Source organism: Physeter macrocephalus, chromosome 10 (genome assembly GCF_002837175.3).
Source record: "Physeter macrocephalus isolate SW-GA chromosome 10, ASM283717v5, whole genome shotgun sequence".
Taxonomy (NCBI): domain Eukaryota; kingdom Metazoa; phylum Chordata; class Mammalia; order Artiodactyla; family Physeteridae; genus Physeter; species Physeter macrocephalus.
The window spans coordinates 18,937,860-18,957,308 of record NC_041223.1 but is presented as its reverse complement, the minus strand read 5'-3'; the positions used below and the strand labels follow the sequence as shown (position 1 = coordinate 18,957,308).

At 35.3% G+C, this 19,449-nt stretch overlaps 1 protein-coding gene across 3 annotated transcripts in view; it reads left to right on the top strand.

The window, feature by feature from the left end:
* ADGB (androglobin) overlaps window positions 1-19,449 on the top strand; it is a 181,448-nt gene that overhangs the window by 62,404 nt on the left and 99,595 nt on the right. For 2 of the 3 annotated variants that reach the window (XM_055087445.1, XM_055087447.1), the window contains 3 exons: window positions 1,581-1,667; window positions 13,187-13,434; window positions 17,486-17,620. In XM_055087445.1, the coding sequence (XP_054943420.1) occupies window positions 1,581-1,667; window positions 13,187-13,434; window positions 17,486-17,620 (470 nt within the window). The remainder of the gene's footprint in view (window positions 1-1,580; window positions 1,668-13,186; window positions 13,435-17,485; window positions 17,621-19,449) is intronic. The other variant, XM_055087446.1, reaches the window with a different exon arrangement.

Genomic DNA, 19,449 nt, shown 5'->3' with positions numbered 1-19,449 from the left:
ACTTGAGTCACAGAATTATTGTTATTTTTGAAAAATAAACAAATCCAACTTGAAAATAAAGCACCAGACTTAATGTAAGACATTTCTTAGGCTTTCCAGTGGAAATCACTACGTGGTCCAATTTATATTCGTCCAAAAGTTTTTCTCAGATTTTATAGTAGATAGTAAATATTTTATGTGAATTTTAGCTTTCTACATTAAAAAGTTAATATTTAGTAGTTATTTAAATACCACTATGAATATGCAAAGGAAAAAGAGTTACTTTTATGGGGTTAGCACCATCACATCCTGAATATTAATATGATTATTCAAAGAGGAGTTTAGACTGTGAATTATCCCACTAGATATTAGTTATCTTTGAGATATGTAGACATATCACAATTTACAATCTGTAAACAAGAAGCCAATGTAAATTTTTAAATGATGGAGCATGTGACTAAGATAGTAAGATCTCTTTCTGAAGAAAAAGACATGTATGCCGGTCAATAACATCAGTCATCGCCGTTGGCATAAGGTGGACTGAAGCTCTGATTCCTGAGCAAAACATAGATATGGCCTTTGTGTGTGTTAATGAAAATAGACTAATCACTTCAGAAAAAAAAAATTTTTAACAAAAGGATTAAAATGAGAAGAGCAATATTTGATCAGTCACAGCCTCATTTGACTTTAGGCCATGGTGGCAGATCCACTCTTTTGTACAGGATAGAATGGATGTTTCTGGTTCTCTGAAATTATCTAACGGTTTTATTAAAGATGTCTGATGCCCATCTTGTCCTGCCATGTGTGAGACTGACTTAATACATAGCCTCATAGTAATCTTAGAATAATTACCGAAACTAGAAAGATGAAGAACACTGCCCTATTTTTAAAGGACCGTGATAATATATTGAATATATAGAATAGATTATATATCATCTATATATATTTCCCGATATATAATATGTATGGATATGTTTATGTACATGACGTTAATGCTTTATATATATATGACATTTTAAAATAAAGCTTGTGGGCTTCCCTGGAGGCTCAGAGGTTAAGAATCCGCCTGCCAATGCAGGGAACATGGGTTCGAGCCCTGGTCTGGGAAGATCCCATATGCCGCAGAGCAATTAAGCCCGTGCGCCACAGCTACTGAGCCTGCACTCCAGAGCCAGCGAGCCACAACTACTGAAGTCCGCGCACCTAGAGCCCGAGCTCCGCAACAAAAGAAGCCACCACATTGAGAAGCCCGAGCACCACAACGAAGAGTAGCCCCCACTCGCCGCAACTGGAGGAAGCCCGCGCGCAGCAACGAAGACCCAACACAGACATAAATAAAATAAAATAAATACATTTATAAAATAAAGCTTGTAAGCATGTTTTGTGATAGATATGAAATTTTATCATTGGATCTATTTAAGTGCCTTATCAAAACAAATCATCTGACTGTTGGAAAAGTATATTCTTGTGCTCTAATGTATAACCAGTAGGACCCCTACATTTATTATTATATCACTGCTTATTAGAGATTCTTGTTTTTTATAGACCTCTCTCTGTTTTCAAATGTTATTGACCATACTATTGTGCATTTGCTTTTTCAGCATCCATGTAGCAGAGAGGAGAGAACTGGGAGAGTTCACAGTGATTCACGCACTCACAGGATGGTTACCAGAAGTCATTTCTCTCCAGTACGTTTGACCGTTAAGTAACTCATATATTTTTTTATCTCTTCCCCAGTAAGGTTTCTTTAACTAAAATATTCTTAGTCTTTAAGAAAATTTTTTAAATTGTCACATTTTACAAAATGTTTGCAGAATAACATGTTATAGTATTATAAAAAATTCCTTGAGAATACCAGGATAAATTCTGTTTCCTTATATATAGTAAATTTAATCCTTAAATATCTGAATTACAAATATTAAAACAATGTTAATTATTTATTATGATAAAATATTTACAGGTGTCCCTTTCTACTTATATACTTATTCAATACAGAAAAGTACAAGCGACTTTTAATTAGCTACCCATACTAGGGAATGAATAATATTAAAATGCCTATTAGGCTTAAGCACTTTAATATATTATTCTAATTAACACCCACAGTCCTGAAAAGATTATCTTATTTAATTATCCATATGACCCTATCAGCTAGGTGTTATATGTCATTAGAAATGAGAAAACTGAAGCTCAGAGTGGGTGAATTCCCTAAAGCTGTGTACACTGTACCTGGAGGTAATATTTGAATGTAAATCTTTCTGGGTCCAAAGCCCACAGTCTTTCTCTCATATGATTCTAGATATATAGGGATTGTTTGTCTATGTTCAAAGAGAGAGCATTTAATGTAATGCTTACTTAAAATTTCACAAATATTCTTTGTTTCATGCATAAAGGTTATAGCCACATAATTCGATCATATTACCATTGATACTGGAAATTAATCAGGTTAAGGTACATAGAAAATAATTATATCAATAGATCTGAGCATGCCATCAATCCAGATGCTGATTTTTATAAGAAGATCAAATCCACAGTACAGTTATCAATTTGGATCATCTCTGATCTTTGGTGTTAGAAAGCTACCATTACCAGTGTCCAGGTTAAAGGAGACTGAAGACAGGTCCTAGTAACTTGGATTCTACCACATAAAGCGTCCTTTCAGCAGGATAAACTAGCCATTGTTTGGTTCAAAGAAAATGTATTTGCAGGGAAAAAAATGGGAGGGTAGAGAAACTCCTCTAAGGACCACTTTCCTGAAAGAGAGCTGATTTTGCTTTTTACCTTTGGGAAAGGTCGAGATAGCAGCCTTTTAGATCGTCTCATGGAAAATCCTTTTCTGATATCTAAGAGAAGAGGATATTTATTGACATGATAGGGTCAATGTTAGTGGAGAGAAATAAAGAGAGAATGGGGTTTATAAGTATGGACTTTTCTAAATTTTTATCTTCAGTGTTGATGGAATGCTTAAAATTTTGCCCTAATTTTCCCTGCAATAAATATACCAGAGACATGAAAACATCAGAATTCTATCAGAGGGTGGTAAAGAAACAGGAGATCAAAATAATTTGTGACTAGAAAATTAGTAAATTAAAAATTGGGAATTGTCTCTTGCTAGAATCATACAGTGAAATCATACATGAAAACTGAAAACACTATTCATATACTTTCATGATTATAAGACCAGTTTATTTCTTTTGTTTTAAAGACTTTTTTTTTTTATATAGACCATTTTTAAAGTCTTTAGTGAATTTGTTACAATATTGCTTCTGTTTTCTGTTTTGGTTTTTCGGCCATGAGGCATGTGGGATCTTAGCTCCCCAATCCCACACCCCCTGCATTGGAAGGTGATGTCTTAACCACTGGACCACCAGAGAAGTCCCAAGACCAGTTTAATAATTAAATTAAATTTAAAATTTGAAGGATTTTAGATGCTCAATTTGCATGAATTTATGGTTGCTTATAAAATGTCTATGAAAATGATATAAGGGGAGAAAGCTTGAGCTTTGGTGTCAGAACTATATAGCTAAACTTACATTCTTATAATTCCAATGTCAAGCTATGTGAATTTTGCAAGTAATATAACTTTTTTGGGCCCTATTTTTTTCATATGTAAAATGCAGGTAAAAACGACCTATCTTATAGGGTTGTTCTCAGGATTGAGTAGGTAAGAGTGTCAGAAAAAGTAACTGATGTATGGTAGAGACATAATTAGTGCAAGTTTCTTTCCCTCTAATGAGTATCACTATATTATTTAATATTATATAGATATATGTATGGTAGTTAATAATCAACCTTTGGAAACAGAGAAAAGTCTAAAAAAATGAGACTGACTCAGATGTTCAAGTTTATCATTTTACTTCTAAATGTACCCAGAAAGTAAAAGATATATACTCTCTTTGATTTATGTCATGATTTGTAGGATTTTTTGTTATGAACATTCTGCCACACTATGCATATAATTTAAAATTACAATTACACTATAAAATCACAAAGTTAACTCATGTGTATATAAGTGTATAATTTTAAATGAAAAGAATGTCATGGAACAGTATAATAATGATTGTCAAGAAATATTTAATTTGAAATCACCATCTGCCAAGGATGCAGGCAGAGGTCAGGTACGGCTTCATGGAGAAAGTTCTGACTTGATCTGAGCCTTTGCCATTGACTGGGTTTGATTTGAGGGGACGGAAGGACAGGGACAGGGAAAGCAGGAGAACAACATGATCAAAGCCATGGTATGTTCAGAAGTGGGATGTTTCTCTTCCTACAAAGGATTTGATTGTGCAGAGACAGCCCCTGAGGGGCTTCGCCAGTCATGGTCATGGTTTTACAGAGGTCCAGGAGAATTAGAGTATTCAAGTTTCATACTTGTGTTCCCTACTGACTTTTTCCATTTGAAAATCAATTAGGGTGAAAAGTGTTTTGTGACATCTTCAACAGACAGCCTTTCCCTTCCCTCTCCCATAGAAGTACCAAAGGGAGACATTGCTCTATTTGCAATTGTTGACCTGCCTCTTATGTTTTCCTACAGTTAGCACTGTTTTATCATTTGGGGAAAAAAAAAAAAACAAAAAAACCTTCTAACTCTCCATATTATACTAGAAATACAGAGTGGCTATTAGACGTCTGACAATTTCAGATGAAGAGATGATGCTTTTCTCCACAAATTTCTCTGATCTTGGTGTAGTTCATTTGTGAATAGAGCACTCCACCACCCCATATTTAAGCCTAACTGTCCAAGATGTTGTATAGTCTCATCCTTTGGTGTATGAATATTTCTTTTTCACAGCATAACATTTTTTACATTGTAGGTGGGAAAAAACACAGGGGTTTTGGATTCAGAAAGATCTATTTTAATCCTGATTCTATCATTTGGTAGTCTATCGTGACTGCATAAAATTTACAACCTCTTAAACTTCAGTTAGGATTGTACTACCTATGTTGCAGAGCTGTTATGGGATTAAATGCAAAAATGAAAACTGTCTTGGCATCCACTAGCTGGCCACCCACATCTTCATTCTGTTTCTCAAATGTGCTAGACTCATTGTCCCTTAGGGTCTTTACATGAACTGTTCTTTATTTATGCCTGGAATGATCTTCCATCAGGTATTTACCTGGTTGGGTATGTCATAACATTTAGATATCACCAAGCTTAAATATCAGCTCCTCAGATAGGCCTTCTCAACTATCCCATCTAAATTCTTTCTTTCCCGAATGATTCCATATCCCATTGTTTATTATTTTGTTTTCATCATGAAAGTTATAGCTGCCTGTTATCTTCTCTCTCTCCCTCTCTCTCTCAATCTCACTCTCTCTCTCTCTCTCTTTCTCTCTCTCTCAGTTGTATCCATCCACTGGGATGGTAAGATGCATGAGAATAGGGACCCTTTTTGTCTTTCTCAATGTTGAGACTTCCGTGCTTAGAGAAATAACACTGAATGGCCATTACACAGTATGTTCTCAATAAATGTTTGTTGATGGGGTAATTTCAAAAATATTTTAAAAGGCTAAACTAGAAGTGTGTAAAAGATTCTTTGGGAATCCAGAACAGGAATGTATAGCTTAATTTCCCTAGAAAGTAAAGCTTAAACTGACCTCAAAGGATTAGTTGAAATTAGTGCAGCTTATTGAGGTAGGGAAGCCAACTCGGAGAAGAAAGAATAGCCTGAAACTACAAGGGAGCAGGGTGTAGTCCCAGAAAGGCACATTGTTCTGCAGAACTAGATTATGTGCTGGGTTCTGGAGGATGGATGGATATGGGGTGGAGAGGTATGCAGGAACCAAACAGAGAAAGTTAACAAATCTTCACAACAGAATGTCACTGAGGGATTTTACACAGGAGGATGATCTTATCTTAACAGACTTGTGATTTTGGAGGATGGTTCAGATGTCAGGACTGGAGCAGGGGAACTGGTTTGTGCAGTATTGCAGAAGTCTTTGCCAAGGGCTTCTACAGAGAAAGTGGTGATAGGAATGGAGAAAGGAGATTAATCCTTTGTCAGTTGCTTTGTTTGCAAATATTTTCTCCCATTCTGAGGGTTGTCTTTTTGTCTTGTTTATGGTTTCCTTTGCTGTGCAAAATCTTTTAAGTTTCATTAGGTCCCATTTGCTTATTTTTGCTTTTATTTCCATTACTCTAGGAGGTGGGTCAAAAAGGATCTTGCTGTGAATTATGTCATAGAGTGTTCGCCTATGTTTTCCTCTAAGAGTTTGATAGTGTCTGGCCTTAAATTTAGGTCTTTAATCCATTTTGAGTTTATTTTTGTGTATGGTGTTAGGAAGGGTTCTAATTTCATTCTTTTACATGTAGCTGTCCAGTTTTCCCAGCACCACTTATTGAAGAGGCTGTCTGTTCTCCATTGTATATTCTTGCCTCCTTTGTCAAAGATAAGATGACCATATGTGCTTGGTTTATCTCTGGGCTTTCTATACTGTTCCGTTGATCTGTATTTCTGTTTTTGTGCCAGTACCATACTGTCTTGATTACTATAGCTTTGTAGTATAGTCTGACGTCAGGGAGCCTGATTCCTCCAGCTCTGTTTTTCTTTCTCAAGATTGCTTTGGCTATTGGGGGTCTTTTCTCCAAAATATACAAGCAGTTCATGCAGCTCAATATCAAATAAACAAACAAATCCAAAAATGTGTGGAAGACCTAAATGGACATTTCTCCAAAGCAGACATACAGAATGCCAGCAAACACATGAAAAGATGCTCAACATCACTAATCATTGGAGAAATGCAAGTCAAAACTACAATGAGGTATCACCTCACACCAGGCAGAAGGGCCATCATCAAAAAATCTACAAACAATAAATGCTGGAGAGGGTGTGGAGAAAAGGGACCCCTCTTGCACTGTTGGTGGAAATGTAAATTGATACAGCCACTATGGAGGTTCCTTAAAAAACTAAAAATAGAACTATCATATGACCCAGCAATCTCACTACTGGGCATATACCCTGAGAAAACCATAATTCAAAAAGATACGTGTACCACAACATTCATTGCAGCACTATTTACAATAGTCAGGATTGGAAGCAACCTAAATGTCCATCAACAGATGAATGGATAAAGAAGATGTGGCACATATATACAATGGAATATTACTCAGCCATAAAAAGGAACGAAATTGAATTATTTGTAATAAAGTGGATGGACCTGCAGTCTGTCATACAGAGTGAAGTAAGTCAGAAAGAGAAAAACAAATACTGTATGCCAATATATATATATGGAATCTAAAAAAAAAACGGTACTGATGAACCTAGTGGCAGGGCAGGACTAACGATGCAGATCTAGAGAACGTACTTGAGGACATGCGGGGGAAGGGGAAGCTAGGGAGAAGTGAGAGTAGCACTGACATATATACACTACCAAATGTAAAATAGATAGCCAGTGGGAAGCTGCTGCATAGCACAGGGAGATCAGCCCTGTGCTTTGTGACCACCTAGAGGGGTGAGATAGGGAGGGTGGGAGGGAGGCTTAAGAGGGAGGGGATATGGGGATATATGTATATGTATAGCTGATTCACTTTGTTGTACAGCAGAAACTCACACAACATTGTAAAGCAATTATACTTCAATAAAGATATTAAAAAAAAATAAACGAATGGAGAAAGTGTCGTCAATTGAAGTAGGAGGAGGTAGGATCTAAGGGATGTACTTTTTATTTGATGAGAGTTTCATGGAGAGAGACTTGGTCATTCTGTTTTCTAACTTGACTGAAAAGTAGAAGATGGTGGCAGGATGTTTTTATTGATTTATTGGTTTATTTTTTTTTCTTTTCTATAAATTTATTTATTTTATGTATTTTTGGCTGCGTTGGGTCTTCGTTGTGCTGCGCAGGCCTCTCACTGCAGTGACTTCTCTTGTTGTGGAGCACAGGCTCTAGGCACATGGGCTTCAGTAGTTGTGGCACGGGGGCTCAGTAGTTGTGGCTCGCAGGCTCTAGAGCACAGGCTCAGGAGTTGTGGTGCATGGGCTTAGTTGCTCCGCGGCATGTGGGTCTTCCTGCACCAGGGCTTGAACCCGTGTCCCCTGCATTGGCAGGTGGATTTTTAACCACTGCCCCACCAGAGAAGTCCGAGTTGTTTGTTTTTGGATAGATGTCTATTAGGTGGTTATACACAGACTCTTCTCTTCTGGAGAGAGGTTTGAGCTGGAGCTAATGATTTGAGGGTTACATAAAAGTACAGGTGAACCTAAAATATGGTTGTGCTTATTAACTCACTGAGGAAAGGCTATAGGCTATCAAGAGCATATTGAGGAGAACTCTGGGGAAGCAGCCCTAATTGGTCAGCAGTGAGCAGAGGAAAGGGAGTGTTCAAAGGAGTCTGCAAGTGATTTCTATAATAATAGAAACTAGGAAAGAATGATGTTGTAGAAGCCTCAGGAAAGAGTTTAGAGAAAGTAAAAATATTGTTAAATTCCACAGAGAAGTAACATAGAGACCATTTATCTAAATGATAATATATAGGAAAGTGCCTGGCACTTAACAGATGCTCAAATACATATTCTTTCCCTGTCATGTGTGTGACATGCCTCTCCTCCTTGCCAGACTGAGTGAGCCTTGAGACTAGGGCCATGTGTTTGGTCCCTTTGTTTATTTTGGTTTCTTTGTTTCTTTGCTTGTTTATTTATTTTTATTGAGATGTAATTGACATATAACAATATATTAGTTTCAGGTGTACAACATAATAATTCGATATTTGTATATATTGAGAAATGGTCAACACAAATCTAGTTAACACCCAGCACCACACATGGCTATCATTTATTTTCTTGTGATGAGAACTTTTAAGACCTACTCTCTTAGCAACTTTCAAATATACAGTACAGTATTGTTAACTACAGTCACCATGCTTTGCATTACCACCCCATGACTCATTTATTGTATAACTGGAAATTTGTACCTTTTGAACACCTTCACCATTTTGCCCAAATCCTACCCCTTGCCTCTGGCAACCACTAATCTGTTCTCTATATCAGTGAGTTCATTTTTGTTTGTTTTGCTGTTTGTTTTTAGATTCTGTATATAAGTGAGATCATACAATATTTGTCTTTCTCTCTCTGACTTATTTCACTTAGTATAATGTCCTCGAAGTCCATCCACATTGTTGCAAATGGCAAGATTTCCTTCATTTTTTATGTCTGAACAATATTTCACTGTGTATATGAATACCACACTTTCTTTATTCATTCATCCATCCATAGACACATATGTTGATTCTATGTCTTGGCTATTGTAAATAATACTGCAATGAACATGGGAGTGCATCTGTTTTTTTGAGTTAGTGTTTTCATTTCCTATGGATAAATACCCAGAAGTGGAATTGCGGGATTATACAATAGTTCTATTTTTAATTTTTTGAAGAAACTCCATACTGGCTGCACCAATTTACATTCCCACCAACAGTGAATGAAAGTGCCCTTTTCTCCACATCCTTGCCAACACTTGTCATTTCTTGTCTTTTTGATGATAGCCATTACAACAGGTGTGAGGTGATAACTCATTGTGGTTTTGATTTACATTTACCTGATGATTAGTGATGTTTAGCACGTTTCATTGTACCTGTTGGCCATCTGTATATGTTCTTTGGAAATATGTCTGTTAAGATCCTCTGCCCATTTATTAATTGGATAGTCATTTTATTGAGTTAACTTAGTTCTTTTTATATTTTGATATTAACCCTTTATTAGATATATAATTTGCAAATATTTTCTTCTATTCAGTAGGATGTCTTTTCATTTTGTTGTAGGTTTGTTTTGGTTTTTTTTTTTGCAGAAGCTTTTTAGTCTGATATAGTCCACCTGTTTATTTTTACTTTTGTTGTCTTTGCTTTTGGTGTCAAGTCCAAAAAATTATCACCAAGACTGATGTCAAGGAGCTTAACATCTATGCTTTCTTCTAGGAGTTTTATGGTTTCAGGTCTCACTTTTAAGCCTTTAATCCATTTGGAGTTAATTTTTGTGTATAGTATAACATAATGGTCAAGTGTTATTCTTTTGCATGTGACTGTCCAGTTTTCTCAGCACCATTTATTGAAGAGAATGTACTTTTCCCCCATTATATTCTTGGCTCCTTTGTCATAAATTAATTGACCGTATATGCATGGGTTTATTTCTGGCTTCTCTATTCTATTCCATTGATCTATGTGTCTGCTTTTATGCCAATATCATCCACTTTTGACTACTGTGGCTTTGTATTACAGTTTGAAATCAGGAAGAGTGATGCCTCCAGCTTTGTTCTTCTTTCTCAAGATTACTTTGGCTAATCAGGATCTTTTGTGGTTCCATACAAATGTTAGGATTGTTTATTCTACTTCTGTGAAAAATATCATTGGAATTTTGATAAGGATTGCATTGAATCTGTAGATTGCTTTTGGTAGTATGGACATTTTAACAATATTAATTCTTCCAATCCATAAGCCCTGTATATCTTTCATTTATTTGTGTCTTCTTTAATTTCTCTCATTAATATCATAGTTTTCAGTGTACAGGTCTTTCACCTCCTTGGTTAAGTTTATTCCTAGGTCTTTTTGCTGCAGTTGTATATGAGATTGTTTCCCTAATTTCTCTTTTAGATAGTTCATTATTAGTGTATAGAATGCAAAAGATTTTTGTATATTGATTTTGTATCCTACAACTATACTGAATTTGTTTATTCTAACAGCTTTTGGGTGGAGTTTCTTAGGGTTTTCTATATATAATATTATGTCATCTGCAAATATGACTGTTTTACTTCTTCCTTTCTGATTTAAAAGCCTTTTATTACCTTTTCTTGCCTTATTGCTCTGGCTAGACTTCCAATACTGTGCTGAATAAAAGTGGTGAGAGTGGGCATCCTTATCTTGTTCCTGATCTTAGAGAAAAGCTTTCAGCTTTTCACCATTAAGTATGATGTTAGCTGTGGGCATGTCATATATGTCTTTTATTATATTGAGGTGTGTTCCCTCTAACCCCATTTGGTTGAGCATTTTTATCATAAATGGATGTTGAATTTGTCAAATGGTTTTCTGCATCTATTGAGATGACTGTATGATTTTTATCCTTCATTTTTTTACTGTGATGTATTACACTGATTGATTTCTGCATGTTGAATCATTCTTGCACCCCAGGAATAAATCTCACTTGATCATGGTGTATGATCCTTTTAATGTATTGTTGAATTCTGTTTGCTAACATTCTGTTGTGGATTTTTTGCATCTGTGTTCATCAGGGATTTTGATCTGTAGTTCTCTTGTGATATCCTTGTCTGATTTTGATATCAGGGTAATGCTGGCCTCGTTAAGTGAGTTTAGATGTTTTCTCCTGTCTTCTATTTTTTAAATGAATTTGAGAAGTATTGGTATTAATTCTTCTTTAAATGTTTGGTAGAATTCACCGGTGAAGCTCTCTGATTCTGGACTTTTCATTGTTGGGAGGTTTTTGATTACTAGTAATCAGTCCGTTCAGATTTTCTATTTCTTTGTCTTGGTAAATCATATGTTTCTAGGAATTTATCCATTTCTTTTAGGTTGTCCAATTTGTTTTGTATATTTGTTTATAGTAGTCTCTTACGATCCTTTGTATTTTGTGGTATTAATTACAATGTGTCTGTTTCATTTCTGATTTTCTTTATTTCAGTCTTCTCTCTTTTTTTTGTTGGTGAGTCTAAAGGTTTGTCAATTTTGTTTATCTTTTCAAAAAACCAGTTCTTAATTTTTTTGATCTTTTCTATTGTCTTTTTAGTCTCTCTCATTTATTTCCACTCTGATATTTGTTATTACCTTCCTTCTACTAACTTTAGGCTTCATTTGTTCTTTTTTTTCTATTTCTTTTAGGTGTAAAGTTAGGTAGTTTATTTGAGATCGTATTTCTTGACGTAGACATGTATTGCTATGAACTGTCACAGAACTATTTCTTAGTAAGAACTATCTTTGCTTTGTTGTATTTGTTTTGTTGTCATTGTATCTGTTGTATTTTTGTTATGTTGTACTTCCATTTTTATTTATCGCAAAGCATTTTTTTGATTTCTTCTTTGACCCATTTGTTGGTCAGTAGCATATAGTTTAATCTACACATAGCTGTGAATTTCCCAGTTTTCTTTTTGTAATTAATTTCTAGTTTCATACAGTTGCGGTTGGAAAAGATGCGTGGTATGATTTCAGTCTTCTTGAACTCATTATTATGAGTTGTTTTGTGACTTAACATATGATCTATCCTGGAGAATGTTCCATGTACATTTGAGAAAAATGTGTATTCTGTTGCTTTTGGGTGGAATGTTCTATATGTGTCTAAGTCCATCCTATTTAATGTATCATTCAAGGCCAACGTTTTCTTTTTTTTTTTAACTTTTTTTTTTTGCCCATGCCACGCAACATGTGGGATCTTAGTTCCCTGACCAGGGATCAAACTCACTCCCCCCGCAGTGGAAGCATGGAGTATTAACCACTGGACCGCCAGGGAAATCCCAAGGCCAATGTTTTCTCATTGATTTTCTGTCTGGATGATCTATTCATTGGTGAAAGTGGGATATTAAAGTGTCCTACTGGGTGCTCTTCTATGGGTGAGTCCTGGGATGTGTGAGTCCATGAGAGCCCTTTAAGAACTCTTTGAGTTTGCTATAGCCTTGTGGGCCTCATGGATGCAAGCCCTGCTGGCTTTCAAAACTAGATGTTTTGGGAGCTTGTCTCTGATCTGCAGGTCTTAAAAGTTGGGGTGCCATTATGTGGGGTTCAAACCCTTCAGTCTTCAGGGAAATGCTTAGGGATGTGAGCTCCCTCCAAACTGTGTGTGCCCACACTGTATGAGGTTTATGGCAAGACTGTGTCTGAGCCTCTCCTAGCCACTTCAGTATGTTTTTTTTTCTCATTTGCCAGATATGAAGGAATTCCTCACCTGGTTTTTTTTATTATTTTCAGAGGAAATTGTTCTGTATGTAGCTGTAGATTTGTTGTGTCCATAGGAAGAGGTGAGTTCAGAATCTTCCTACATCACCATCTTTAACTGGAACTCTGTGTTTGGTCTCCTTGCATCAGCAAAGCCCACCACAGAGTAGGCACTCAATCAAAGCTTGTTGAATAAATAAGCACATAATGGTGTTTTTAACTAACATGTGAAGTAACTACTGTAATTGGTTTTTTTGCAATAGCAAGTTAATTTTTTTCTGTCAGTAATTTCTTGATGTGGAATAAAAAGCTTAATTTGGAAATTAATGTTATTTTTTACCTAAGCCCAGGATATATGGACAAAGTTTGGGAGCTCTTGAGAGAAATATTGCCCGAGTTTAAGCTATCAGATGAGTCCAGCTCTGAAAGCAAAATAACAGACATAGATGCCAAATTAAAAGAACAAGGGAAAGACATGAAGGATGGGAAAGAAGTGAAAGATGGCAAAGAAATGAAAGATGGCAAGGAATTCAAACCTGAAGGTTCAGCAACAACACTAAAATTACCTGAGAAAAGTGACAGAGTTTTAAAGGGTAAGACATTCTATATCATGATGTTATTCAATATGGGTATTATATATAAACACTTTATAGCTTAGTCATTGCTTAATTTAATGATTATTTATTGTCATTATATCTATTAAGTGTTGTGAAAGCAGTCATGTAATTAAGGTCCTTTCTTTCCAAGATATTAGAACTTGCAATGGTGTTTACCATATGTTAATTATTCTACTATATTTTGCTCTCCTTAAAAATCAAAGGCAATTATATATTTTGATGATACTAAGTTAATATATTATTAATATAGAAAAACACATTAAGCTTTCAATTTCCCTTAAACACATCTTTCTTATATGTTATATGTAGAGTGGAATGGACCAGAATAGCAAAGGAGAAAAGTTGTCCTGTTTTCCTTTTCAGGAAGTATGAATTGGACACAGATTAGATTATGATTTGCAGGTTATTGTAAGGTGAAAGTTAAAATCAGGAAAAAAATTTTTCGAGTTATTTTACAAAGTGTAGGAGCATTTCTTCTTAAGTGGGAAATATATTTAATCATTATTTTATGTTTTCTAAAATATTTCATATAGCCATACATATGAACAATAATGCTTGTATAGTAGAGTTAAATATACTAGAAAATACTCAGCTTTTTTGTGTACTGTGATAGCATCTATAATGATCTTTCAAATGTTTATGTTTTATAAGTTATTGATATTTTGTCCTTATCTAGATCTTATCAACCAGCATTTCCAACCATATACTGCCCAGAAATAATTACTGTAAATGTTCCTCAAAAATATACAAAAAAATTGTGTGTGTGATATCTGCCTATCATCAGTGCCATTTAAAATGATCTAATGTGCATTAGTTTATAAAAGAAAGCAAAAAAAAAGCCAGGTTAAATTTGTTTTACCGAGTGTATCCTAAATTAATTTGAACCTGGAATCCTTTTCTCATGTATCACAAGTTAACTTCTGTCTATCCATCCCTCCATTTAACAGTCCATTCAATATACTACTTGCTGAGAATATCAGTAAGTGTTCCAGGAATTAGTGATAACTTGATGAACAAAATCAGGTGTGGAACTCACTTCCTAGAGCTAAGGTCTAGTGAGTGGGACTAACATTAATTTTAAAAATCATAAATACATACTAATACATGAGTCTTGAAGGGAAATACAGGAAACTTTGGGAGTTCATATGAAAGACCTAGTCTGGGGCATCAAAGAAGAATTCCCTAAGGAATTTTGAGCTGTGTTTGCAAAGATGATAGGGATGGATATCTGGAGGAAGATTAAGGACTGAGAAGGGAAGAGCATTCTAGGTAGAGGAGACAGCAGATATAAATATTATGAAGAAGTAGCAGGAATGACAATGATTTGGAAGACCTGGTAGAAGATATGTTTAGCTGGAGGAGAGGATGTGTGGAATAAAGTGGCTTAAGAAGAGCCTGGAGAAGTAGATAGGAGAGCGATCATGTCAAATCCTCCAGGTCATGTTAAGATGATTGATCTTTACCAAGGAGCAATTGACGGCTAATGAAGAGTTTAGGGTTGAGTCATGATCTATTTCACATTTTCAAAAGGATATTCTGGTTCTCTGAGAAGAAAATAACTTGGTGTGCACGTGGGGGTGGAGAGTCAGTGACATGTGTGGACATAGAAAAAACAATTTGGAGACCTTTGCATCAGCTCAGGTCAGAGACAATAGTAGCTTAGTGTAGGGTAATAGGACAGTCATAGTGGAGAGGTAGATAAAGTAAATGATTGAGAGATATTTAAAATGTAAAAAATGGCAGAATGTGGCAAAGATGACGTGTAGAATTCTGACTTCCAAAACTGGATAGATGGTAGTACCTTTTATTGAGAGGGGTAATGCCAAAAGAGGAACAGCTTTATGAGGAGAGATCACAGAATGACTCAGAACATATTGAATTTGAAGTGCCTTTAAGAAATCAAGTGTACTTTCACGTCAGGAGTTCCAGGCTGGTGGTATACTTTTGGGAATCATTGACAAATGCGTGCCAAATTAAACAATGAATGATATTCCCAAGGAGATGGCGTAAAGTGAGAAGACTAAGAAGCTTAAGACTCAGCCTTAAAGAAGCTAAATATCTGACAACTGGGTACCAAATAATGAGCTGGCAAAAGAGGTTAAAGGATGACCAGAGAAACAGGAAGAAGACCAGCAGAGCATGTTGCTACTGAAGTCAAAGGAAAAGAGTGTTTTAAGAATCAGGGAGATTGTGTCAAGTAGTGTTGAGAGTTGAAATATGAGAATTCAAGTTTCTCGGCTGTATTTTGTGATATGGAGGTCACTGGGCACTGGTAAGTGATGGGAGTGGGAGACACATTGGAGAGGTTAAGTAATAAGTGGCAAGTAAAATAATGTATAAACACCCCTGTTAGAAGTTTGTCTGTGAAGAACAGGAGAGCGACAAAGTGGAAGCTGACAGGGAATGTAGGGGACCCGCGAAAGATATTTAAATTTTTACCTGATGAAGAAGTATTTTTAAGTGATTGGGAAGATGCAGTTGAGATGACAGCCATAGTGTAAGTTTCCAGAGAGCCCAGGTGAAGGGATTGGACCAAGCCAGGGAGCAAAGTCTCCTCCATCCTAACGGGAGGGCACAGGGCATGGGAGAGGACAGATGCACATGTCAGTGGATGAATGGGTTTGATAGGGAGAAGCTGAGGGTTTCTGACAAAAGGCTTCTATTCTCTACGATCTGAGAGTGAGGTGGAGGTGGAGATGAAGGTTCTCGTTGTTATTTAAAATAGATGTGGCAGAAGCTTGCAGAAATAGAGGAAAGGCCATGTCCAGTGGGACTCAGCTGCTACTTTTATTCAGAGGGGTTGGCCAGATGGGTGAAATGAGGTGACAGAAGAGCAACAGATTTACTCATGGTATTGGCAAAAACACATTTTGGTAAACATTTTTGCATACTTTCCAAATTTCTATGTGAAAAGTGTGTTTTTCTATTTATAATTTTTATTATATACTATATTATTTTAAATTCTGAATTCTGAATAGGCATTTAAAGGCTTTTAAAATCCCATTTTAAAATCATACATGAAGTCATACATTATTACCTATAATTAGTTTTAAGTCAAATATTTATAGAAAAGCCACAAAATAAAATTCTGATAATCTGTTTTTTGTACTTGTTTTCCAATAAAATATCTCATCCTACACTTAAAGTTATAGTTATCTTTGCCTTTGTATCTAACATAGATGTTAAATCTACTATAAAATCTATGAGATAGATTTACTTCAGAAGCTAAGGAACAGTACAAGTTGTTAATGTTATAGTTTTTATTTATGCAAATTTTAAAAAAACAAACAACCTGATCAATGGTGATTATAAGCTTAGCAAATGATGAAAGAATGAATGGCAGAAATGTGAAATTTCTGTTTTAGAATTGGAAGGGATTTATTAGGAAATAAAAAAGCTTAGGGGATTTTTTTTTTAAGTTGAAGGAGAACATGTTTCATAGAAATGTAAATGTGAATGGAAATTCAAATGGTGGACGGTTCTGGGTACTGGGTTTTACTACACACAACATGTGGACAATCAGATGTTGGTTTGTGGACGTTGGTTGGTGGCCAGTTTCCACCAGAATATATTCTGGAGGCAGAAAGCTGTGTTTCTTGAAATGCAAGCCCCAAGTAAAGAAGATCTAAGAGGGCTCCACATTTAGGACTCAACTTTAAGTACTTTCTTTGCTGGTTTTTTTTTCTTTTTGAAATGAGAAAATCAGCCTGACACCATGATTTTATATGAATAAATTATATTCAACTGATCATCTACATTTAACATAAAATTATGTGTAGTCAATAATAAATAATGCTGCATGTCTTTCACAATACATGTCAATTTTCAAAGTTTTCTTTTGCTTTATTTTGATGTTACTAATTTGAGGTGAGTAGTACTTGGGGAAATTTATGGCTACTGTTTTACACTTAAATAAGTTAAATACTACTATTTAACTTTCTTTTCAACACAATGACTTAATAAGAAACATACATTGAGGTTTTGTAGTTAAAAGATTTATTACATTTTTTTAATATGTTGGAGAAAGCCAACGCAAAAGACCTTGGAAAGAAGAGGAGTAAAGATGGAGAGAAGGAAAAAGAAAAGGAAAAATTCAAATGGTCTCTTCATGGTTCAAGGCCCTCATCAGACGTACAATATTCTCTACAGTCTTTGTCAGATTGTAAGTTCTCAGTCTCCTAGAATAATAATTATTGTACTTATTTCCTAAAATGCTGGAAAACACTGGAGCACAGAAATGTCTTTCCTGTTTAGACATGTCTAAATAAGCTTTTCAAGGTTGCCCATAATTGTTAGGCCCTCAGATGGTTATGCATAACAGAGCAAGATCCTACATATGAGACAATGTTATCCAAGTTCTTATGGTACAACAGTCACAGAAGTGATTACATGAAGGATGATATATAATACTAATAAAATATATTATATGTTAGTACACATAACATATTTTTATTATAAAATATATAAATATATAATTATATATTAATATGTATTAATATATGTCCTCCTCTGTGTAAATTTTATATATATGTTGATATATAAAATATATATTTTAAACTTTATAGTCCTAACATGGGGTCATCTATCTTAGTGCTTCCAGAGTATATATCATAATTCTCAGTTCATCCTTCTTTACATGAAAACATGTCCATTTAACTCCAGCACTATGCTTTATCTAGTTGTTTTTTTTTTCATTTTGTCTTCTTTCTTAATACATTCCTGTGTTTTTTCCTGAGAGCATTTTCATAGTTCTGGCTTTGTATTTTTAGAGAAACATGTCTGGTGGTTTGGTAGAGAAAATACAAACGCTGGTCATTATATTTTTAATTTTATACAAAAACTTGTTTTCTTATAGTGATGCCTTAAGCAATCTTTTTTGACAGTGGATGACATAACAGTCCCAAAGTTACTGATAATTATTCATGTTTGTGAGAATGGCTAAACCTTTCTCTGAGTTTCTTTCTTTGTGAAAATGATGGTAACAATGCCTTTTTTTCTACCAAACTCATAGTTAAGTCAACCTCTAGATACAGAATGTGGTTCAAAGTTTGGGCTGTGGAGTAAAATTGCCTGGGTTCAGATCTCTGCTGCATGAAAAATATGTGTTAGAGAAGGAAAAAATTTCCCTCTACTCTCTCCAAGTTCTTCTAGCTGGTCTAAGAATTAAAATGACATGAGACAGATTAACAGAAGCAAAAGAATAATAATTATGTATGTATGAGGCCTCATAAGAAAAATGAAACCCAAGGACAGGTTAGGCAATTGAGGCTTATCTACCATCTGAGAGAAAGAAAAGGGGGTCAGGGGTTTGTGACTTCAAAAGGGAGGAAGGCAATTCACCTGGAGGTTGAAAAGCAAATGTTTGGTAAACACACGTTTGCTCTACCATGCAGAGGCAGTGGGACACAGAGAGGACTCTTGTGTCTAGGCCCTGCCCTGCCACACTTAGCCCATATTCTTTGTAGGTATCTCTGGTGATAGTGCTCTTCCTGGACCAGGCCCTTTACCTGAATTCTTTTAGGCAGTTAAGGGGAAGGTAAAAAGAAAGAATTCCTGAGTACTCCGTTCTTAAAAAAAAAAAAAAAAAAAGCCTAAAATAATCCTCATGACAAAGACACACATTTTAAGGTGACAAATTTTACTCCCCTACATATACAAAGTTTACTTTTTAAATGTAAAAACATATTTTTACAAGTTCGGCATATTTCACGTCTTAATCCATTTTAGAGTGATCCAGGGTTCACATCTAATTTATATATTGTGGTTCTAAAGATATTATTCTTCAATAAACATATTATCTAGTGCAGTGAAATGTAAGTGCGTGAATTTTTTTTAACATCTTTATTGGAGTATAATTGCTTTACAGTGGTGTGTTAGTTTCTGCTTTACAACAAAGTGAATCAGTTATACATATACATATGTTCCCATATCTCTTCCCTCTTGCATCTCCCTCCCACCCTCCCTATCCCACCCCTCTATGTGGTCACAAAG